Here is a 24553-nt window from a genome sequence, read left to right on the forward strand (position 1 = left end):
CCCCGTTGTGATTATTGGATGACACACACCGGGTAACGAACCCCTGCTGTTGTTTTGCCTCTTGGTACTGGGTGCCGGCAACACCATGGAGATCAGCTTGTCCTACATCTGGTAAGTTCTTGTGGGCAGCAGAGGCTTGTCAGGTGTTTTCCTCTCAGCTGCTCTGTAGCAAGAGCCAGCTGGCATTTAAGACCACAGAACCTCACAATCTCTCTTAGGGGTAAATGCCGAATAAGAAGTTCCTAAATGTTTAAGATGCTTAGTTGCTGTCCTGGGGATGCTACAGAAGGAGAGAGAGAGAGCGCCTTGGAGATGAAAACCACTCGGTAAATCCCAAAAGCACTTATTAGAGCTGTTTGGAAAATGGGCTTTTTTCCCATAGAAAATTTCATTAAAACAAAAATGTCATTTACATCATAATTTTCAGTGGGAAATTCCTAGTTTTCTTCAAAAAACTGAAAAAATTTCAGTTTTATGGACATAAATGTTTTTTCAGGCTGTTCAGCTTTCCTCTGAAACATCAACCAATTTTGGGGAAAGCCGGAGCTTCCTCGTAACATTTTTGTTTAGTCAAAAACCAGATTTTCCTGATGAAAAGTTTTGATCAGAAAATGTCCAGCCAACCCTCATTACTTTTGTGGCAGTTCCCTCTAGACAAAGAGGAAAAGGAAGGGTCTCATTTCATTCTGTAGTGCCCCTAGTGGCCAAAGGACAATGTTGGTGGGCTCCTACCGGGAGCCCCATGTGTTCTGAGCCAGAAGGGATGGTGATTAGGGTGGGGAAAAGGCACAAGAGGGACTCTGAGCGGGATGAAGAAAAAACATCCAAAGGGGAAGAGGACTTTGGAGTCCTGCAATAAAACAAGGCAGAGAGACAGGGAGGAGCTAAGCATAACAGGCAGGGCAGGATTCAAAGTCTGATGCTATTAAAATCCCTTTTGCATGAGCCTGTCAGAATTTCCCGATGACTCTGGGAGTTGCCCACAGCTGGAAGGAGGACAGTAGCTGCAGCGAAAACAGAGTAAGTTCATCAGCGCAAACATTCTTAGGGTGACGGTTAAAATTGGGTGTTGGGGGCCATACTGGGGGAGGCTGTGGGGACACCCTGACAAGGACCCTTGTAATTTATGCTTCTAGAGTTGAGGGGAAAAAAGGTCAGAATTTAAAGAGCAGCAGATCCCATTACCTGACAAGCAGGGGGGAGAGGAGAGGAGGAGAAATTTGTGGCTCAAAGGCATATGCTCCTGTGACAGCAAGCGGCACATCTCAGACCTCTAGAAAATGTTCATACAGAAGGATGGAGCAGTGACACAACTTGCTTGCATTCACCCAAAGCTTTTCATGCATCAGCTGCTCTCCACTACGTGGCGCTAGCCAGTGGGTAAAAGGGGCAAGGTTCAGAGATTGGGGTGGTCTTGACACGGTCTGTGATGTCTCCTGTCTAATAACAGTTGGCTCTGGGGTGAGCACTTGGTGCTTCCAAAGGGAGGTGCCTCTGGCAAACGTGGTGTCAATCGGCCGCCTTCCCACCCCCACAACCAGGGCCGGCTCTACAGTTTTTGCTGACTCCAACAGTGAAAAAAACTGCCGCTGCAGACGGCAAAAGGGACAAGCTGCCGTCGATTTGCCGCTGCGGCCGGCGGGACAGAGAAGCTGCCGCCGAATTGCCACCGCGGCCGGCGGGACAGAGGGGCTGCCGCCGAACGGCTGCCACCACGGAAACACTGCAGCCCCTTTCTAACTGCCGCCGCAAGCGCCTGCTTGGACCACTGGTGCCTGGAGCCAGCCCTGCCCACAAAATCCCCCAGCCAAGGAACAAAGTACTCTGGCCTGGACCGTGAAAGGGAAACAGAAATTGGACAAAAGGGGGTTGCACAGGTTGGAGAGAATAGAATCTCTGGGAAGGAAGAGACAGTCCTGACTATTCCCATGGCCCTTTAGCCTTTCCTTTCTCCTTACTACCCACATAGGTTAGAACGGCATTTAGATTGAGAGCTTTCAGGGCCTGAAGGAATCATTATGGTCATCTAGTCTGATCTCCTCTGTAACAGAGGCCAAAGAACTTCCCCCCCAGGGATTTCAGCATCAAGCCCCTTAATTCCTGCTTGCACTAAACTGAATGTATGTAGCTCCAGCAGCTAGCCACTACATCTTGTTATGCCTTTGTCTGCCAAATGAAAGAGCTCTCTCTCCTTAGAAATCATCTCCCCACTTATAGATCGTGACCACAACCTGCTTTCCAGTGCTTGTTAACACTTAAAAAATATCTGGAGCCTCTTAACAAGCCAAACCTAGCAGCAGCTGGGAGCATTGTGAAGACTGGCCCCTTATGGGGTTAGTGCTGTACATTGCCATGCGGGTGCACCTGTAAATGTCTCGCAAACTAGGAAATACACATATAACCCTCTGCAGCCATATTTCTTTTGGAGTGTTGGGAGATTATTAATAAGCCTTTGTGCTGTTTACTAGAGCCGGTTCAAAATTTCATTTTTTTCCAGAGAAAAATTCAATTTTCAGTGGAAATCTGAATACCAAAATATTTTCATTTGGAAATGCTGACTCATAGGAGTGGTCATTCCTTGCCTCATTGCCCCCCTTTTGCTCTGTAGCCCAGGAATCCTGGTCAGACATCTCCTATGGTGCACCATGGTCCTTCCTCCTGGAAATGGACACAATGCATCATGGGAGTCCATGGCACATGATGGGGGATGTAGTCCAGCCAAGGAGCTCAGCCTGCAGAGGAGTATGGGGATATGCGGCAACTGAACTACATATCCCATGAGGCACCACAGCAGTATAGCTGAATTGTAATGTTTTCAGTTTAGAGCTTTCAGTTTTTTTATGCAAACGTGAAGTTCTGTGCAAAGGAGACCCTTTCCACACACAAATATCCACTTAATGAAAAACCCAATTTTCCAGCAAAAAACAGTTTTGATGGAAAATTTTTGGCCAGCTCTTTTGTAAATGCTTTCGGGTCTGATCCCATGCCTTTGAAGTTAACGGGAATGTTTCCTTCGCTTCAATGGGAGCAACACCAGAGCCTCTGTGCCAAAGAACCCAAGTTAATTTCACCCTCTATCAACCCTAGGATAATCAGTTACACAGCTCTGGAAAATTCCATCCCAAAAACTGAATGATCCAGAAAGTTAAAAGCACCTGGAAAAGGAGGGGTGGAATGGAGACACTTGAGCTCCTTGGCTGAGATTTTAAAAGCCAACGAGACTGTTTTGCCACACAAACCCCATTGAAATTAATGGGAGTTGTGTGGCTGAATCCTTGAGTCAGCTTTTGGAATCTCAACCCTTAGCTTTAAGGTGTTGCTCGTGCTCCAATTATAGCTCCAGGAGAAGGACAAAATCATGGCAGGGACTCAAAGGGGGTTGAGCAATAGGTAACGAAGATTCCTACTCAGCATGGCCCAGGGGCTAATTTTGGGACTAGTGTTATTACATATGGCTTAATCTGGGCTAATCACTCTTTTCTGCAGCATCTTCGCCATCATGGCAGCACCAGGAAGCATGGCCGATGGGGTGCTTGTGGTCATGCCCCCAAACAGCGCTGGTGTCATCCACCAAGGCCAGGGGGGATCTAGTGCCATTTCCCAGACTCCTGGGATGGTGCAATGTGGGCCTCAGCAGTTCACAGTCATGAACCAACTTGGGAACCAACCTCTTGGGTCAACCTACCCCAGGTGTCCCGCTGAACAGATCGCACAGCTAAGAAACGTAGGGATGATGGAGATATTCCTCAAAGCACAGCCCAAGACCCTAGGGGTAAGTGTGATCTTTGCTCCCAGTCCATGAGGATGAGTCATTTCAATACCGAAGGGCCTGAACAGCGGCTGAAGGTCTGAGCATGAGCAAACTCCAGATTCCACCCTTTTCTTTTTTACTTTAACCAACAGCTTTATGGGAAGGATGCCAAGAAGCTGGTACCATCAGGCCTCTTCCTGAGACTTCACTGCTTTGTAGGGGGTGGTGGATGGAAATACACCCAGAGTTCCAGGGGCACTGAATCCTCCTAGCTGCCCAAACAGGGAGAAATGAGGATTAATCAAGCAAAGGAGAAACAGGGGGAAAGGATTATAAACCAGCTATTTCTGGAACTAATGGAACAAAACAGCCCCATCTTGGGGAGGTGGGGATGGCTATTAAACTGGTGTAAATCAATGTAGCTTCATTGTGCTAATTCACTCCGGCCGAGGATCTGGTCTGAGAAGAAGCAGTTCAAACCCAGAGTCCCACTCCTAGTTACTGCAGTGCAGAGCTGATTCCATTCACCCTTGCGCTGCTAGTGAAAACAACCAACCTGCAACTTCTATTCATCAGTCTACATGGATAAGCCAATGATTGGTTGTTTATTTACAATTATGTAAATAAATAAGCAAATCCATTAATAGATTTGAAGTCCAAAAGGGACCACTGACCTCCTGTATATCACAGCCCAGAGAACCTTCCTGCTGAGGGACCACTGGGGGGAAGAGGGGAGCACGGGGAGGTTGACATTTTTTCAATGGGAAATGTAGTTTCCACAAAAATCAAAGATTTCCATTGGAAAAATCAAAACAAAATATTTTGGTTTTGGGTTGGGTCTTCCCAAATCAAACTACCTCAATTTGTCAAACTGAACTGTTTCCTCTCAAGTCAGTTTGACATTAAACTGCACCCACGTGAGCTGCTACGATGCCTCAAGGAAGTTGAGGTGATTCTTCCCAATAGGACTGGCTCCCTATTCCAAACTACGCCTTCCCAGCTGCACTGTGGTCGTCTCTTTTACTGAACCACCATGGTATGCCATGAGAGTCCCATGATTGTGCATGTGAGATGTAGCCCATGTAGGAAGTCTAGCCCATAGAAGAGAATGGGACCCCAACTACAACTCCTATAAGGCAACGGTTTGACAAACTGAAATGAAATGTTTAACATTTTCCAAATTGAAAATTTTCAGATTTCAGATTAAAACAACAGTCTAAAGATCAGAATTTCTCACAGGATGGAGCTCTAATCAGCTCTGTTCAGGACAGGATGCTCTGCTCATCCCCAAGATGGGAGGGAATTGGCTCCTCTTACTTCCCCATTCTCTTCCCACAGGCCATCCAGATCTTGATTGGGCTGATACACATCGGCTTTGGAGGTGTCTCTACAATTTTCATTAAATACATTGCTGTCTCTGGCATCGTGGGGTACCCGTTCTGCGAAGGAATTTTTGTGAGTAGAATAATTTAATGCTTTTATGAAATGATGGCATGACCACATGGATAAATAATAATTGTATATTATTACAGCTCTAAATGGACACAAATCAGACATCAGGAATTGTAACATACAAAAGCCAGTAGGAGAACACTTCAATCTCCTTGGACATTCTATAACAGATTTAAAAGTAGCCATACTTCAACAAAAAAACTTCAAAAACAGACTTCAAAGAGAAACTGCAGAGCTTCAATTCATTTGCAAATTTAACACCATTAATTTGGGCTTGAATAAGGACTGGGAGTGGCTGGCTCACTAAAAAAGCAATTTTCCCTCTCTTGGTGTTGACACTTCTTCATCAATTATTGGGAGTGGACCACATCCACCCTGATCGAATTGGCCCTGTCAGCACTGGTTCTCCACTTGTAAGGTAACTCCCTTCTCTGCATGTGTCAGTATATTTATGCCTGCATCTGTAATTTTCACTCCATACATCTGAAGAAGTGGGTTTTTTTACCCACGAAAGCTTATGCTCAAATAAATCTGTTAGTCTTTAAGGTGCCACCAGACTCCTCAATCTGCATTAATCTGTATCATGCAGTGCCCCGGAATAGGCTTCTAAAAACCTTCCCCATATGCCACCTTAGTCCCCCAGTAAAACCCACCTACACGTGCTTGAAAGACAGGAGCCTTCCACCAACTACCACTCTCACAATCCCTGCTATCTTACCTTGTCCTGGCTTCTCGTTTTGAAAATCTGCTCACCCTCTTCACCAAAACTGTCTTGTTGGGCTGGTGTTAAGGGCCAAGATGCTGTGAAGTCCCTGCCTTAGCCCCTCTGCTGGGCCGACGTTGGCACTCAGACACCTGTGAAGTCACTGGCTCAGCACTTCTGCCTACTGGGCTGTTGTCAAGGCCCAAGCCTTTGTGAGGTCACTGTCTGAGCATCTCTAGCTTACTAGGCTGAGGTCAAGGCTCAGGTCTCTGTCCCTTTGCAATTCCCCTGGCTGAACTGGGCCTTGTTAGGGTTTTATCTACCCTGAATCGGGGGTGGAGGTGAGGAACACTGCCTGATGAGCAAAAAGGGCAAATCTTCTGTCACCTTCCAACCAAGGGACTATTCAACTCTTAAGTGAAATTGGTAACTGCTTCACCACAGAAAGCAGAGTATGGAGGTGACAGCAGGAGGCACTGCAGGTCTGGATTGAGGCATGTTAGCACAACTGGGAGGCTGGAGAGGACAGGTAAGGTGACCAGTTTTTCAAAAGGCAAAAGTAGGACACATGCAGAAGCCCCACCCTCTGTGTGGCCCTGCCCCCTGGTCCTCCTCTTCCCCCAAAGCCCCACCCCTCAGCCAGGCTGGAAGCCAGAGCCAAGCCATGTGGTAAGAGTGGCCCAGGGAGCCCAGGACACTGTGGGGAGCCCCAGATCCTCCATCTGCCCTGAGCAGGGGGCTGGGGGACCTGAGAGCAGCCCCCAGCCTGTGTCCCCACTACAGGTCAGTCTTGAAATGTAGAGGTACTCCAATCCCATGGTGATGGGAGTACTATACAATTTCCATAGGTGGAGACATAGGCAGAGGATGGCACAGCTGCATTGGATGGAAGGTGGGGTGAGGAACCTGGTGACTTCCTGAGCTCTTCTCAGGACCATTCAGTCATTGCTCTATTTATGGGGAGAAGAGCAAGCTCAGTTGTCAAAAAGGAGCAAGAACTCAGAAGGAGGAGAGAATCTGGGGGGAAAGATTATGGTATGGGTGTCACCTTAACTGATTAGATTGAAGTGAACCTGGATGGCAGCATTATTAGATGGAAAGTGCTCTCTAAGCACGAGGTATAATTATTATGACTGCCCCTGCTGAGAGAAGTGTCATTCTTTCCCTTTGCTTCCATCACATAGAGCCTGTCTCAGAGGAGAGATCTTTCTTGTAAGTGTGAATGATGGTTTTCTCTTTCCCGGGCAGTTCATCATTTCTGGATCCCTCTCGGTTGTAGCTGAGAATCGTGGCAACATCTGTCTGGTGAGTTTCTAGAGAATGTTCCCATCCCTTTCCTAACAGGAGGGGGCGGATGATTCTCAGAGTTTAGCTCTGCTTCGCCCAGGGCACTATCCAGGAAGAGTGGCTGATGGGAAAGAGCAGAGTGCTTGATCAAGAACATGGAGAAGGAATGTTGGAGAGGGAGAAGGTGGGGGAGGTAATATCGTTTACAGGACCAATTTTTGTTGGAACTTGTATTGGAGAGGAAGACAGAAGAGACAGGGTGGAGAAGCACTGGAATGGGTTACCTAGGGAGGTCGTGGAATCTCCTTCCTTAGAGATTTTTAAGGTCAGACTTGACAAAGCCCTGGCTGGGATGATTTAGTTGGGGTTGGTCCTGCTTTGAGCAGGGGGTTGGACTAGATGACCTCCTGAGGTCCCTTCCAACCCTGATATTCTATGATTCTATGACAAATAGGGAGCTGGAAGAGAAATGGGGATACTTTAAACGGCTCCCTGCTGTCTGCCTGCTGTATCTGTAGCAGCAACTTGTGGCTCAACAACCACCTTCAATTTTTCTACTGACACATAAACCTCAATTAAGAGCCCAATAGAAAGGAGTCCAATAGAAAGAAAAGCTGCAAACTTTTCAGCCAGGCTACCAGGGAGCAAAAGAAAGACAAAGTGTCCAGGGAGGCTGAAAAAGGGAAGTTAGAAGAATTAAAGTAACCAGAAATATATTCAAAATAGTGAAAAGAAGCGGACTTCCAGCTAGGCCCCTACTGAGCAAAGCACTAAGGGTATGTCTACACTACGAAATTAGGTCGAATTTATAGACGTCGATTTTTATAGAAGCGATTTTATACAGTTGATTGTGTGTGTCCACACTAAGCACATTAAGTCAACGGAGTGCGTCCACAGGACCATGGCTAGCGTCGACTTCCGGAGCATTGCACTGTAGGTAGCTATCCCACAGTTCCCGTAGTCTCTGCCACCCATTGGAATTCTGGGTTAAGCTCCCAATGCCTGATGGGGCAAAAACATTGTCGTGGGTGGTTTTGGGTACATGTCGTCAGTTGCCCCTCCCTCCGTGAAAGCAACGGCAGACAATCATTTCGCGCCTTTTTTTCCGTGCGGACACCATGCTGCTTTCAGCAGATGATGCAGTAGGACTGCAAACCATCATCATCCACCGCTTCTGCTGCACCTCTGCTCTCCTGCAGACGCCATACCATGGCAAGCGTGCAGCCCGGTCAGCTTAGCTCACCAACACTGCCACTGTTGTGTTCTGGTGCTGCTGGCAGCAGACGGTGCAGTAGACCTGCTAACCATCATCATCCACCTCTTCTGCTGCAACTCTGCTCTGCTGCTATTATCTCAATAGCTAATTTCTCCATGTTGTCTGTCATGGGCTCCCGGGTACATGTGTTCTTCCTTGGGAAACGTGCGTGGTGCTAACCGTCGTTCTCCACCACTTCTGCTGCAACTGTGGTGAAACACTGGAATGCGTTACCTAGGGAGGTGGTAGAATCTCCTTCCTTAGAGGTTTTTTAAGGTCAGGCTTGACAAAGCCCTGGCTGGGATGATTTAACTGGGAATTGGTCCTCCTTTGAGCAGGGGGTTGGACTAGATGACCTTCTGGGGTCCTTTCCAACCCTGATATTCTATGAACTCTGCTCTCCTGGTCTCATGAATCCACCTCGCAGGTCCTCTCGTCATTCTCTATAAATATCTATTCTCGTGGCATCCGTCGTCAGCCATCGCTTCCGCTGCAAGTCTGCTCTCCTGCAGACGACATACCACGGCAAGCATGGAGCCCGCTCAGATCTCCGCAGCAGTTATGAGCATTGTAAACACCTCGTGCATTATCCTGCAGTATATACAGAACCAGAACCTGCAAAAGCAGGCGAGGAGGTGACGGCAGCGTGGTGATGAGAGTGATGAGGACATGGACACAGACTTCTCTCAAAGTACGGGCCCCAGCAATTTGGACATCCTGGTGGCAATGGGGCAGGCTCATGAAACGAGGACAGACTGGTGGGACGGCATAGTTTTGCAGGTCTGGGATGATTCCCAGTGGCTGCGAAACTTTTGCATGCATAAGGGCACTTTCATGGAACTTTGTGACTTGCTTTCCCCTGCCCTGAAGTGCAAGAATATCAAGATGAGAGCATCCCTCACAGTTCACAAGCAAGTGGCAATAGCACTATGGAAGCTTGCAACGCCAGACAGCTACCGATCTGTCGGGAATCAATTTGGAGTGGGCAAATCTACTGTGGGGGCTGCTGTGATCCAAGTAGCCAACGCAATCACTGAGCTGCTGCTATCAAGGGTAGTGACTCTGGGAAATGTGCAGATCATAGTGGATGGCTTTGCTGCAATGGGATTCCCTAAATGTGGTGGGGCAATACACGGAACGCATATCGCTATCTTGGGACCGGAACACCTTGGCAGCCAGAACGCAAGAGGTACTTTTCGATGGTGCTGCAAGCACTGGTGGATCACAAGGGACTTTTCACCGACATCAACATGGGATGGCCGGGAAACGTACATGATGCTCGCATCTTCAGGAACTCTGGTCTGTTTCAACAGCTGCAGGAAGGGACTTACTTCCCAGACCAGAAAATAACCGTTGCGGATGTTAAAATGCCTGTAGTTAACCTTGGGGACCCAGCCTACCCCTTAATGCCATGGCTCATGAAGCCATACACAGGCAGCCTGGACAGTAGTAAGGAGAAGTTCAACTATGGGCTGAGCAAGTGCAGAACGGTGGTAGAATGTACATTTGGACCTTTAAAAGTGCACTGGTGCAGTTTACTGATGCGGTTAGACCTCAGCAAAACCAATATTCCCATTGTTATTACTGCTTGCTGTGTGCTCCACAATATCTGTGAGAGTAAGGGGGAGATGTTTATGGCGGGTGGGAGGTTGAGGCAAATCGCCTGGCCGCTGATTACGCGCAGCCAGACATCGGGGCAGTTAGAAGAGCACAGAAGGGCATGCTGCACATCAGAGAAGCTTTGAAAGCCAGTTTCATGACGGGCCAGGCTACGGTGTGACAGTTCTGTTTGTTTCTCCTTGATGAAAACCCGCCCCCTTGCTTCACTCTACTCCCCTGTAAGCCAACTGACCTCCCCCCCTTCGATCACCGCTTGCAGAGGCAATAAGTCATTGTTGTTTCAAAATCATGCATTCTTTATTAATTTGTCACACAAATAGGGGGATAACTGCCAAGGTAGCCCGGGAGGGGTGGGGGAGGAGGGAAGCACCGGGTGGGGTGTGGGAGGAGGAGAGGAGGAAAGGACAAACCCACACTGCACTTCAAAACTTATTGAATGCCAGCCTTCTGTTGCTTGGGCAGTCCTCTGGGGTGGAGTGGTTGGGTACCCAGAGGTCCCCCCCCGACCCCCCGCATTCTTGGGCATCTGGGTGAGGAGGCTATGGAACTTGGGGAGGAGGGCAGGCGGTTACACAGGGGCTACAGCGGCAGGCTGTGCTCCTGCTGCCTTTCCTGCAGCTCAACCATACACCAGAGCATATCAGTTTGATCCTCCAGTAGCCTCAGCATTGCATCCTGCCTCCTCTCATCATGCTGCGGCCACCTCTCCTCTTGCTCATCCCGCCTGTCCTCATGTTCATTTCCTGCTTTCCTGGACTCTGCCATTGTTTGCCTCCACACATTCTGCTGAGCTCTTTCAGTGCAGGGGGACTGCATGAGCTCAGAGAACATTTCATCACAAGTGCGTTTTCTTCGTCTTCTTATCTGCATTAGCCTCTGCAATGGAGATGATAGGGGGAGTGTTGAAACATTTGCAGCTTTGGGAGGAAAAAAAAGGGAGAGTAGTATTTAAAAAGACACATTTTAGAGAACAATGCGTAGACTCTTTCACAGTGAACCAAGCTGTTAACATAACAGCACATGTGCTTGCCTCTTGTATTGAGGGCCTGCCGGTTTGGTGTGAGAGATCACAAACGCAGGGCTGGGCAACAGAATTTGGCTTGCAGCAGCCATGATAAGCCACAGTCTTTTGGCTTCTTCAACCTTCATAATATGTGAGAATGGTTTCAAACAGCAGCGCCCTCATTTCCCATAGCAAGCACCCGTTGGGTTGGCCATTTAAAATGGGTTGGCCATTTAAAAGGAGGGGCTGCGGTTTTCGGGTTAATGTGCAGCACAAACCCAGCTAAACCCCCACACACACCCAATTCTCTGGGATGATCATTTCACCCCTCCTCCCACCACGTGGCTAACAGCAGGAGTGACTTCTTTTCAGCCACAGGCAAACAGCTCAGCAGGAATGGCCACCTCTGAATGTCCCCTTAATAAAATTCCCCTATTTCAACCAGGTGTCCATGAATGATATCACTCTCCTGAGGATAACACAGAGAGATAAAGAACGGATGTTGTTTGAATGCCAGCGAATACCGGGACCATGCTTTGTTATGCAATGATTCTAGACTATGTGCTATAGGCCTGGTGTGGTAAAGTGTCCTACCATGGAGGATGGAATAAGGCTTCCCTCCCCAGAAACCTTTTGCAAAGCCTTTGGAGTACCTCCAGGAGAGCTTCAGGGAGATGTCCCTGGAGGATTTCTGCTCCATCCCCAGACACATAAACAGACTTTCCCAGTAGCTGTACTGGCCGCATCCCAAGTCTTCAGGGCAAATTAATCATTAAATACGCTTGCTTTTAAACCATGTATTATGTTTATAAAGGTACACTCACCAGAGGTGCCTTCTCCGGCTTCATGCTCTGTGATCCCAGGTTGGAGGGTATTGGCTCCAGGGTGATAAACAGTTCCTGGCTATCGGGGAGAATGGTTTCATCTTCCGCCTCCTCATCATCTTCCTCCTCCCCAAAATCCTCATCCCTGTTGCATGAGACTCCCCCATGGCAGGAGTCCACATACAAGGGTAGGGTAGTGGTAGGGACACCCCTAGAATTGCATGCAGCTCATCATAGAAGCAGCATGTCTGGGGGTCTGACCTGGAGCAGCCGTTTGCCTCTTTGGTTTTTTGGTAGGCTTGCCTCAGCTCCTTAAGTTTCACACGGCACTGCTGTGGGTCCCTGTTATAGTCCCTGTCCTTCATGCCCTGGGAGATTTTTTCAAATATTTTGGCATTTTGTGTTTTGGAACGGAGTTCTGATAGCACGGATTCCTCTCCTCATACAGCTATCAGCTCCAGTACCTCCCGTTCGATCCATGCTGGAGCTCTTTTGCGATTCTGGGACTGCATGATGAGCTCGCCACGCTGGCCAAACAGGAAATGAAAATCAGAAGTTCGCAGTGCTTTTCCTGTCTACCTGGCTAGTGCATCTGAGTTGAAAGTGCTGTCTAGAGTGGTCACAATGGAGCACTCTGGGATAGCTCCCGGAGGCCAATACCGTTGAATTGGGTCCACACTACCCCAAATTCGACTCAGAGAGGTCAATTTTAGTGCTACTCCCCTCGCCGGGGAGGAGTACAGAAATCGATTTTAAGAGCCCTTTATGTCGACAAAAATGGTTTTGTCGTGTGGACAGGTGCAGGGTTAAATCGATCTAACGCTGCTAAATTTGACCTAAACTCATAGTGTAGACCAGGGCTAAGTATCTGTGAGACTTAAGGATGTACTAAAAATTAAGTATGTTTTTAAGTGCTTTCCTGAATTGAGACCTAAAGGCAGATCAAAAAATAGGGGAATGAATGAAAAATGAAAAATGTAGAAATTTTTTCACACACCCCCCCCCAAAAAAATCACGATTTCAATGAAATTTTGAAAATTTCAACCAGCTCTGCCTCTTACCTTTTACCTGCTATTTTCTTTTCTCTGCATAGTAGGAACAGTTTTTTTCTAAGTAGAAAGACACATTGCATAATTCACCCTATGAACCGTACTCTGATAACAATGAGCCATTCCTAGGAATATATTAGCTAGCTATTGGTAGGCTTCAGAGGTGACTAAGGGCTGCAGTAGCCAACTGCTATGGTTTATTGCTGTGGTCATGAGACGTGAACGTCCAAAGTGTCATAGGCTTGGTTTGTATGAAGCCTGAAAATTCAGGCAGTTCCTTGAACTCCCAAAATTACATAAACCGTGAAATCTCATTTTTAATTGAATTTATTGCTTATAAGAAGACCTACGACAGAAAAATCAAACTCACTGTTTACCCTGGAACATACACAGCATGTGTAAGTGACTGTTAAACCAGCCACAGGGCTTAGAACTTGGGAACCTTCAGCAACTTGGGAACCTTAGAAGGAAAAGTCTCTACTACTTGAGCAAGCAGATGGGGAGCCTTAAATGGATGCAGCAGCAGCCTTAAAACCCTTCTGTGGCTCAGCTACTAGAGGCAGACAAGAACTCCACCCTTTCCTAGCATGACTTGCCTATGGACAGTGCAACATTAGCCCCAAACCACCTCACCAGTGCGCCTCACCCCAGGTCTGCTGGGACCACCTCCAAGAGTGAGTGTATAGATCAGCATTCCAGCCCAGTCAGGTCTTGGCCTGTTTTTTGCATGTAGTACCCTGTTCACCTGGTTACCTCTTCTATGGGTTTTGAGGCACAGGCCTGGGTTCTTCTGGAACCTCCTCCAGCTCAGCAAGATGTAACTTCCTTATTTCCTTCCCATATGTATTTATTTGGCAGTGCTCCCACCGCCCTCACTCTTTCCAGGGCAGCTTGGAAGAGAAATTCTAACCACAAAGTAACCTCAACTTACTTGCCAGATAGTTGGAGACTCCCAAGAAATAACATAAACATATACAGTATATTCAAGACAGCCATCTTCTTCGTGCAGGAGTCAGGCTGCTTCTGGTGCTAGTATTTCGCCTCCCCACCAAAGGGTGCAGGGCTCAAGGTGCAGATTATAATAACTCTACTAAATTCCAAACTTCAATCTCCCACCCAAGCACTCAGACACTCTCACAGCAGGCAGGCAGCCCTGAGCTAGCAGCCAGAGCCGCGGTGCCATGCGGTGGCTGATTGTACCTGGGGAGCTGAAGGGCTGTCGGGGGTGGGGAGAGTTTTCCCAACAAAACTCCATAAACTGGGAGTCACCTTGAAGAGGGAAAGGGCCTAGCTGAGGGATTTTGCTTCCAGGTGCCCAGAGGCCAGTTCTCAGGGGGAACCCTGCATGAAGGAATGGACTCACCACCTCCCCACACAGCCAGTCCTGCCCTTTCTGTGGCTGGCTCCAGACCCCTCCAAAATGGCTTCCCCCCTCCCACTGTGCTCCCAGGGGCAGGCATCACACTTCTTATTGGTCAGGCTAGCTCTTCTTCCCAGGCTATCACTTGTCAATCATTTGACTCTGCCCTTTCCCTCCTTTCTCTCAGACACTGCCCCTCCTCCAAGCAGCCTACTTGCCATCCACCCCCTGTCACTGTCTCCTCTCTCCATCTTGGTTCCCCGGCAGACCCTGAGTCTGCCCATGGTTTGCCTCCCTCCCAGGGACAGTGCCTCTCCCTGAGCAACCAGCGTACAGAGCTCCGGGAACCTGGCTGAGCTCCTTGGGGGTGACACACAGCCAACAATGGAGCCAGTTACTCCAACTGAGACTTCCAGCCACCTTCCGGTCAGCCATGAGATATCAGACAGGAGTCATGTGTTGTCACCAGCTGGTCACTGAGAGATGCAAAGCCCCAAATCCAGTTCCCAGTGCCCCAAGAAGAATCGGGCTTTTTCATCATGAAAGTTCTAGTCTTTCGTGGGGGGGTAGGAGGGTTGTCTTTATTGGCTGAAGAGAAAATGCCAGTAGAACAGCTTGGCTGTTCTCTATGGGTGCCATTCTCAGTCCTAGCTGCCATAACATAAGACCATAAGAACGGTCATATTGGCCCATCTAGCCCAGTATCCTGTCTGCTGACAGTGGCCAGTGCGAGATCCTCACAGGAAATGAACAGAACAGGGCAATTATTGGGTGAAGCATCCCCTGTTGTCCAGTCCCAACATCGGGGGAGCGAGGCTTAGTGTAAGAGGGCTGTTGGTCCCTTATTGAAACTGTGGGAGGGAGAGGTGGGGGGAAGGAGAAGGACTGAAGCGGGTTCTTATATTGGTCTATTAAATTTGTATTAAATTTTTTCGAAATATATATATAGAAAAAACAAACTGTATTTAAACTACTTATACTATATTAACCATTTGCTACCTAACCTTAGCTATATGTGAAACATTTAATTATGTATATAATATGAATGGTTAAACTATGAGTCAATTATTTCTATTACACAATTTACAGACAAAATTTGTTTGTAAAAATCCAACTAGCTACAGCAAAAATATTAAGTTATCCTAAAGAATAGAAGCAAAGTTCAGAGGAGGGGAATAGAGTTGGGGAGGGAAGGAAGAGGGTAGAGAGAAGGGGAAAGCAGGAGTGCGGGCATTCATTAAATAGGGGATTATTCAGATATTTCCAGAAAAGCATCCCATATCTCTGAGACTTGTTCTTGGGTATGTCTGTTACAGAACACAAGTCCTTTCCATGGTGGCCATGCTTATGATATCTATGTTCCAGTCTTCAATTGTTGGTCACTTTTTGGATTGACATGCTTTTAGCAATTACTAGTGCTCTGCTTAGCCAATGTTTTTCAGATTTATTCAGCTTCCAACCAACATCCATTAGGTTTAAAATTACATTTTTAGCTTGTAACACAATTTTATCTGACAGGAAAAAAGTAACTCTGCAAATAAGTTCTTCCAAAAACATGAGTATAGACGTATTCCCAGAACATATAGGTGAGCTGGTTCTTATGTGGGACTTCAATCACCCTGACATCTGCTGGGAGAGCAATACAGCAGTTCACAGACAATCCAGGAAGTTTTTGGAGAGTGTTGGGTACAACTTCCTGGTGCAACTACTGGAGGAACCAACCAGGGGCCATTCTCATCTTGACCTGCTGTTTACAAACAGGGAAGAATTAGTTGGGGAAGTAGACGTGGGTGGCAACCTGGGCAGCAGTGACCATGAGATGGTCGAGTTCAGGATCCTCACAAAAGGAAGAAAGGAGAATAGCAAAACATGGACACTGGACTTCAGAAAAGCAGACTTTGACTCCCTTAAGGAACTGATGGGCAGGATCCCCTGGGAGGCTAATATGAGGGGGCAAGGAGTCCAGGAAAGCTGGCTGTATTTTAAAGAAGCCTTATTGGGGACACAGGAACAAACCATCCCGATGTGCAGAAAAAATAGCAAATATGGCAGGCAACCAGCTTGGCTTAACAGTGAAATCTTCGGTGATCTTAAACACAAAAAGGAAGCTTACAAGAAGTGGAAACTTGGACAGATGACTAGGGAGGAGTATAAAGATACTGGTCAATCATGCAAGGGGTGTAATCATAGAATATCAGGATTGGAAGGGACCTCAGGAAGTCATCTAGTCCAACCCCCTGTTCAAAGCAGGACCAATCCCCAACTTAATCATCCCAGCCAGGGCTTTGTCAGGCCTGACCTTAAAAACCTCAAAGGAAGGCGATTCCACCACCTCCCTAGGTAATGCATTCAAGTGCTTCACCACCCTCCTAGTGAAAAAGTTTTTTCTAATATCCAACCTAAACCTCCCCCACTGCAACTTGAGACAATTACTCCTTGTTCTGTCATCTGCTACCACTGAGAACAGTCTAGATCCATCCTCTTTGGAACCCCCTTTCAGGTACTTGAAAGCAGCTATCAAATCCCCCCTCATTCTTCTCTTCTGCAGACTAGACAATCCCAGTTCCTCAGCCTCTCTTCATATGTCATGTGCACCAGTCCCCTAATCATTTTTGTTGACCTCCGCTGGATGCTTTCCAATTTTTCCACATCCTTCTTGTAGTGTGGGGCCCAAAACTGGACACAGGGTGCAGTCCACGCCATCCTCCAGATCATTAATGAAGATATTGAACAAAACTGGCCCCAGGACCAATCCTTGGGGCACTCCACTTGATACCTGCTGCCAACTAGACATGGAGCCATTGATCCCTATCCGTTGAGCCCGACTATCTAGCCAGCTTTCTATCCACCTTATAGTCCATTCATCCAGCCCATACTTCTTTAACTTGCTGGAAAGAATACTGTGGGAGACCATATCAAAAGCTTTGCTAAAGTCAAGGAACAACACGTCCACCGCTTTCCCCTCATCCACAGAGCCAGTTATCTCATCATAGAAGGCAATTAGATTAGTTAGGCATGACTTGGCCTTGGTGAATCCATGCTAGCTGTTCCTGATCACTTTCCTCTCCTCTAAGTGCTTCAGAATTGATTTCTTGAGGACCTGCTCCATGATTTTTCCAGGGATTGAGGTGAGGCTGACTGGTCTGTAGTAATCAGGAAGGCCACAACACAACTGGAGTTGCAGCTAGAGAGGGATGTGAAGGATAACAAGAAGGGTTTCTATAGGTATGTTAGCAACCAGAAAAAGGTCAGGGAAAGTGTGGGACCCTTAATGAATGGAGGAAGCAACCTAGTAACAGATGATGTGGAAAAAGCTGAAGTACTCAATGCTTTTTTTGCCTCGGTCTTCACAGACAAGGTCAATTCCCACACTTCTGTCTTCGGCAACACAGTAAGGGGAGGAGGTGAGCAGCCCTCAGTGGTGAAAGAACAGATTAAGGACTATTTAGAAAAACTGGACATGTACAACTCCATGGGTCCAGATCTAATGCATCCGAGGGTCCTGAGGAAATTGGCTGATGTGATTGCAGAGCCATTAGCCATTATCTTTGAAAACTCATGGCAATCAGGGGAAGTCCCGGACAACTGGAAAAAGGCTAATCTGGTGCCCATCTTTAAAAAAGGGAAGAAGGAGGATCCTGGGAACTACAGGCCAGTCAGATTCACCTCAGTCCCTGGAAAAATCATGGAGCAGGTCCTCAAGGAAATGATTTTGAAGCACTTAGAGGAGAGAAATGTGATCAGGAACAGTCAACATGGATTCACCAAGGGCAAGTCATGCCTGACCAACCTGATTGCCTTCTATGATGAGATAACTGGCTCTGTGGATATGGGGAAAGCAGTGGACATGATATATCTTGACTTTAGCAAAGCTTTTGTTACGGTCTCCCACAGTATTCTTGCCAGCAAGTTAAAAAAGTATGGATTGGATGAATGGACTATAAGGTGGATAGAAAGCTGGCTAGATTGTCAGGCTCAACAGGTAGTGATCAACGGATCAATGTCTAGTTGGCAGCCAGTATCAAGCTGAGTGCCCCAGGGGTTGGTCCTGGGGCTGGTTTTGTTCAACATCTTTATTAATGATCTGGTTGATTGGATGGATTGCACCCACAGCAAGTTCACAGGTGACACTAAACTGGGAAGAGAGGTAGATACACTGGAGGGTAGGGATAGGATACAGAGTGACCCAGACAAATTAGAGGATTGGGCCAAAAGAAATCTGATGAGGTTCAAGAAGGACAAGTGCAGAGTCCTGCACTTAGGAAGGAAGAATCCCATGCACTGCTACAGGCTGGGGACTGACTGGCTAAGCAGCAGTTCTGCAGAAAAGGACCTGGGGATTAAAGTGGATGAGAAGCTGGATATGAGTCAGCAGTGTGCCCTTGTTGCCAAGACAGCTAACAGAATATTGGGCTGCATTAGTAGGAGCATTGCCAGCAGATCGAGGGAAGTGATTATTCCCCTCTATTCAGCACTGGTGAGGCCACATCTGGAGCATTGCATCCAGTTTTGGGCCCCCCACTACAGAAAGGATGTGGACAAATTGGAGAGAGGGCACAAAGCGGAGGGCGACGAAAATGATCGGGGGGGCTGGGGCACATGACTTACGAGGAAAGGCTGAGGGAACTGGGCCTGTTTAGTCTGCAGAAGAGAAGAGTGAGAGGGGATTTGATAGCTGCCTTCAACTGCCTGCAATGTGGGTTCCAAAGAGGATGGAGCTAGGCTGTTCTCAGTGGTGGCAGATGACAGAACAAGGAGCAGTAGTCTCAAATTGCAGTGGGAAAGGTCTAGGTTGGATGTTAGGAAATACTATTTCATAGGAGGGTGGTGAAGCACTGGAATGGGTTACCTAGAAAGATGGTGGAATCTCCATCCTTAAAGGTTTTTAAGGCCCATCTTGACAAAGCCCTGGTTGGGATGATTTAGTTGGGGCTGGTCCTGCTTAGAGCAGGGGGTTGGACTAGATGGCCTCCTGAGGTCTCTTCCAACCCTAAACTTTTATGATTCTATGATAACCAAACCTGTTTTCTGCCTACACACAACCTGACCCTCTGCATGTCTCTCTCAGGTGAAAAGCAGCCGGGGAATGAACAACACTAGTGCCATCTTCTCATCCATTGGGATAATTCTCTTCCTAACGGAGCTGATTTTGAATACGTCACATGACCACAAGGATGAGGAATATCGTTGGTTGGTAAGTGGCCAGATTCTGCCATAGAATTATAGAAGTATAAGGCTGGAAGGGACCTCAAGAGGTCATCCAGTCCATCACCCTCTGCTGAGGCTGTGTTATGTCTACCTGGACCATCCCTAACAGGTGTGTTTTTAAAATATCAGGTAGCTGGAATTGTCCTAAGTCCTTGACTCCACGGTAGAAACTGTCCATGTGTTCAGCTCCAGACCTTTGATCTGGGGAAAAATTGACAAAAGTTCGCTCTTAACGTGCTTGGTTCTGCTCTTGATAAAGCCAGTGTCAAAATTCCTGTCAAAGTCAAAAACCAGGCAAGGACCATGCTTTTGTTCTGCGTTTTCTGCAGCACCTAGCACAGTAGGGTCCTAGTCCATGACTGGGGTTTCCAGCCACTATCAACATACAAATTAATAATAATAATAACTCCTGTTGACTTCATCAGTAGCAGGATTGGACCCAAATACCTGTTTTACTTTGTTTAATCCCCACTTCACACAGATGGGGAAATTGAGGCACAGGGAGATGAAACGACATGCCCAGCGTCACCCAACAGGCCCAGATTTTCTTAATCCTAATCCAGTGCTCTATGCACTAGACAACACTGCCTCCATGCTACAAAATCCTGGCTGGCCAACCCGGGGAGCGTCTCAGGGGCGTATATCCCTGTAGACTCAGGAGAAAACAGAATTCTATGATCTCCTGACAGTGGTGTGGCTCCATGCATCACAATTACCGGGGCTACTGAGTAGTTAGAAAGAGGAGGAGAATTCTGTGTGCCTGGGAGGAGGGAAGAACTAGAACCAGATTTCTACATCCCCCGAAGTGGGAAAAGAGGGATTTTTTATGCACCTCACAGCAGCCTTGTGCAATGTTACACCTCTAGCAGTCAAAATTAATTAGCATCCCCTGTGGTTTTATGCTCTCCAGAGTGCTGGGAAGGGGATCACGGGTATGCTGCTCTTGTTGTCCATCCTGGAGTTCTCCATTGCTGTCTCAACCTCGTACTTTGCATCCCAAGCCATCCGCTATACCCCCAACACCGTGAGTCTTCCAGCTCTCAAACGGGATGTGAATCAGAGCATGTGTTGAAAGGAGGGGGAGATGTACACCTCTGCGAAGCGCCCTCCCTGATGGGAGGAGTGTCCCTGGGGAAGGGCCTGAATGTGTATGAGGGAGGCAGTGATGGGGGAAAGTGACAGGCCCTGATTTAGGGCTGGTTGACAAGTCTGTCAAATGGGGTTTTTTTAATGGGAAACTGGGGTTTTGACTACATGAGAATTTTAGCAGAAAGCACCTGCTTTCTCCAGAAAATGTTACTATTTTGCCAGAACACTGAATGCCTGAAAACCAATCTATTTAGATTCAAAGTGGTGCCAGGGTGCCTCATGGCAGTTGTAGTTAAGCTGCCGTGTACGCACATTTTCCCTTCTGGGCCATGTTCTCTAGCTGGACTACATCTCCCATGATGCACCATGGGCAAGGGTGCTTGTGACACATAGCCTCATGGGAGATAGAGTCCTGCCAGTGACCGTGGCCCATAAAGGACAAAAGAAGTATAAGGCACCCAAACTACAACTCCAGTGAGGCACTATGGTTCCATGTTGAATCAACATATTTTGGTGGTTGATAGATTTTTGATGACATTTTTGGCAGGGAAAATAGCCCTATTTTCTGGCTCTTTTTACCTTGATTCCTAACTGGGCTGCTGGCACCACGATCCAAGTTACTGAATCTTTTTTTAATGGGGGGGAAGTAATCCCAGTTTTCATTGCCACCACGTTGACCTTCATTGTCAGTGTTTTAATTTCTGTGGGGCTGCATTTCATCTTCCCAGGTGGGGATGAGGGGACCCAGGAAACTGTAACTGGGCCAGATTCTGAGCTGCAATCACACTCTTTTGTGCCACTGAAAGTCACTGGAGCTCTCCAGCAGAGAATTCCCTTGGCTTGGAATTCCCCGCCTGGCACAGCCAGCTCTTACTCCCTTGGTGGAGGCAATGTATTGAGGGCATAGAATCATAGAAAATTAGGGTTAGAAGGGACCTCAGGAGGTCATCTAGTCCAACCCCCTGCTCAAAGCAGGACCATCACCAACTAAATCATCCCAGCCCGGGCTTTGTCAAGCCGGGCCTTAAAAACCTCTAAGGATGGAGATTCCACCACCTCCCTAGGTAACCCATTCCAGCACTTCACCATCCTCCTAGTGAAATAGTGTTTCCTAATATCCAACCTAGACCTCCCCCACTGCAACTTGAGACCATTGCTTCTTGATCTGTCATCTGCCACCACTGAGAATAGCTGCGTTCCATCCTCTTTGGAACCCCCTTTCAGGTAGTTGAAGGCTGCTATCAAATCCCCCCTCACTCTTCTCTTCTGCAGACTAAACAAGCCCAGTTCCCTCAGCCTCTCCTCGTAAGTCAGGAGCCTATGGCATGGCCAGAGTGCCTTGTGTTCCAGCAATACCTGACAGGTGGACAACTCCTTTGGGGTCATCACCAGCCTCATTGTTTTAGAGCAGCTGCTGGGGCTAGCACAGAACCAGCCATGGAATCATGATGCTGCAAACTCCCCGCCCAAAAGCTACAGCTTTGGACGTTCCCTCCAGGGACAATGTTTCTAGCCAGACAGGAAAATAAATGAATCCAGGCAACAAAAACTCCTTGTTTGGGGTCAACTCACTGCTGTGATGGTGGTGTAGAATCTGACCTTCTCAAAGGCTGGCTGCCTCCCAATCAGCAGGTCTCAGGTCCGTTCTCTGAGCACCTTTGCATAGTGAAGGGGGTAGCTGAGATGAGGTTGACCCCTTGTTGACCTGGGAGTAGGTCACACACTGATAGGCTAATGTTTTCTCAAACTGTGATGACAACTGTTAAGTATTTATGAAAAAAAACAGTTTTTGTCTAAATGTTCCATAGACATTTTTTATTTTTTTTCAGCAACAATTCAAATACCAGAATATTTTGACAAAATCAAAAGATTTCAATTTAGAAATGTTGCCATGGTGCCTAATGTGGTTTGTAATTTGAATGCCTCATGTTGCCATTCTCCTTTGTATGACAGTCTCCTTGGTCTGACTACAAGTCCCATGACGCAACATCGTCTGCCCTCTTGGTGGGGGGAGGTTGTTGCATCCTGGGAGACCCTGGCCATGGTGCATCATGAGAAATGTAGTCTAGCCTATGAGCCTGACCCATAGTGAAGAATGGGGACACTAGGCAACCAAACTACATTTCCCATGAAGCACTGCAGCAGCATCTTCAAATTGAAATCTTTTGGTTTTGGGGCATTCACTTTTTTTTATGAAAAATTGAATTTTTCCAGGGAAACTGGATATTTTTTCATGAAACATTTTGTTTAGTTACACAGAAAAGTTTGGGGATTCTGTTTTTGTTTTGTTTTTTTTGTTGAAAAGCAGCTTTTTGACAGGAAATTTTCAAGCAGCCCTAGCAAGGAACACAAAGGGACACTCTGTAGCATAGTGAGACCTACCGTGTTAACTCTTTAAGTGCCTTACAGCAAACCTGCTGCAGTCAGGACCCAAAGGAAGTATAGATTCTGTATCCTCGAGTATTGCAAAAGACCATGGTCATGTTCTGTGACATCTGGGAGCCATGCACCTCCACAAGGAAAATCCTACAGATAGTGAATTGGGGGTTGATCGTGGAATTAGTGATGATGGCACAGATTCATCCCTGGGATAATGCCAGTCGATACAGGAGACTTATAAAAACTAGAGAGATGAGGAAGATGATGGTGGTAATGCTGAAAAATATGTTGATGGAAGGATGAGGAAGGTGGTGGTGATGAAGAATGTGAGGAAGATGATGGAGCGAGAATGAAGGGGTGAGGAAGGTGATGGTTGTGGGGGTGAGAATGAAGATAATGATGTTACTAGTGAGGGCTGATCTCTTTTGTTTTGCAGGCCATTGCGTTCAGGCCATGTGCTGCCAATGAAAACGTTGGGGTTCCCTCCACACCAGTGCCCCCTCCACCACCTTACACCAATGAGGCTTATGACCCCAAAGAAGAGACCTAACAATGGGCCTCATAAGGAACTCCTATGAGAGATGGCTCCAGCAGCAGCTCCTCTGAGAAGTAAAACCCAACCCTGTCCTGCATGATAGATCTCATTTCATTTTCGGAGGGGAGTTCTAGTACCCAGCTCCATTGTTCGTCTCACAGGGAACTCATCCCACCTGCCGCACCATTTGTAGTTCATGGTACACAGAATGAAATAAGGTGATGACTCACCAACACCGTTCAGCCCCCCCAGAGGCTTTGGTCCTGAAAGTTTCCCTTGGCAACTTTGTCAATAAAGCTTCAAAATGGATCCTGAGTCAGTTTAAAGCACTTGTTCACAGATATGTGTCTGCGTGTGCATGTGGCATGCGTGTCTGTGTGTGCAAGTAGTATATAGATGTGGCATATGCGTACCCACATGTAACTCTTACCACACATGTGTGGTAGAGCAGGGAGTCCCCTTTCACTAGTAGCATACATCACAAAACCGACTATTGCAACTAGCACTAATTTGTTTGTTGTGGGCCCCGAAAGTTTCACACACTTTCTTCCTTTGGAACGTGACTGAAGCATGAAGGGCTTGTCTTCACATACAGCATTAGAGCTGCATCGTTGTAGTGTTTTAGGGAAGATGCTCCTATGCCGATGGGAGAACTTCTCCTGTCAGCGTAGTTAATCCACCTCCCTGAGAAGCAGTTGCTGTGTCGATGGGAGGTGCTCTCTCATCGACACAGTGTTGTCTATCTGGGGGGATTAGGTCGATATAACTACATCACTCAGAAGTTTGTGGATTTTTCACACCCTTGAGTGCCGTAGTTATACTGATATAGGTCTATAGTGTAGACCTGGCCTAAGGCCATTTAAGTTGACTTACGGAATGTCAATGATCATAAGCCACTTTAATTACATAGGTTCTGCACGTCCACACAATGCTCCTTGTGTTGGTGGAGTGTGTCCATAGTCATTGCTGTTGCAGCAACAGAGAGTGTTGCATCATGGGTAGCTACCCCACTATGCAGTTCACCACCCTCTGCCACTG

The 24553-nt window shown here is 47.3% G+C and overlaps 1 protein-coding gene across 1 annotated transcript; it reads left to right on the forward strand.

Moving 5' to 3' along the window:
• Positions 1-932: 932 nt before the first annotated feature.
• Positions 933-23785, forward strand: LOC311521803 (membrane-spanning 4-domains subfamily A member 15-like). The gene is made up of 7 exons (XM_084630406.1): positions 933-1020; positions 3487-3772; positions 5090-5206; positions 7155-7211; positions 19373-19498; positions 20423-20536; positions 23417-23785. The coding sequence occupies exons 2-7, from the start codon at positions 3500-3502 to the stop codon at positions 23528-23530; spliced, it is 801 nt and encodes a 266-aa protein (XP_084486532.1). The 5' UTR covers positions 933-1020; positions 3487-3499; the 3' UTR covers positions 23531-23785.
• Positions 23786-24553: the final 768 nt, after the last annotated feature.

The sequence above is a fragment of the Lepidochelys olivacea genome (genome assembly GCF_965140295.1).
Source record: "Lepidochelys olivacea isolate rLepOli2 genome assembly, chromosome: 6".
In the NCBI taxonomy this organism is placed as follows: Eukaryota; Metazoa; Chordata; order Testudines; family Cheloniidae; genus Lepidochelys; species Lepidochelys olivacea.

What these genes read in the sequence shown, in the direction of transcription:
- LOC311521803 (XM_084630406.1), top strand. Translation starts at nt 3,500, where the DNA reads ATGGCAGCACCAGGAAGCATGGCCGATGGGGTGCTTGTGGTCATGCCC. An exon ending in CACAGCCCAAGACCCTAGGG is followed by an intron (nt 3,773 to 5,089) that starts GTAAGTGTGATC and finishes CTCTTCCCACAG; the next exon opens with GCCATCCAGATCTTGATTGG. An exon ending in ATCGTGGCAACATCTGTCTG is followed by an intron (nt 7,212 to 19,372) that starts GTGAGTTTCTAG and finishes TGTCTCTCTCAG; the next exon opens with GTGAAAAGCAGCCGGGGAAT.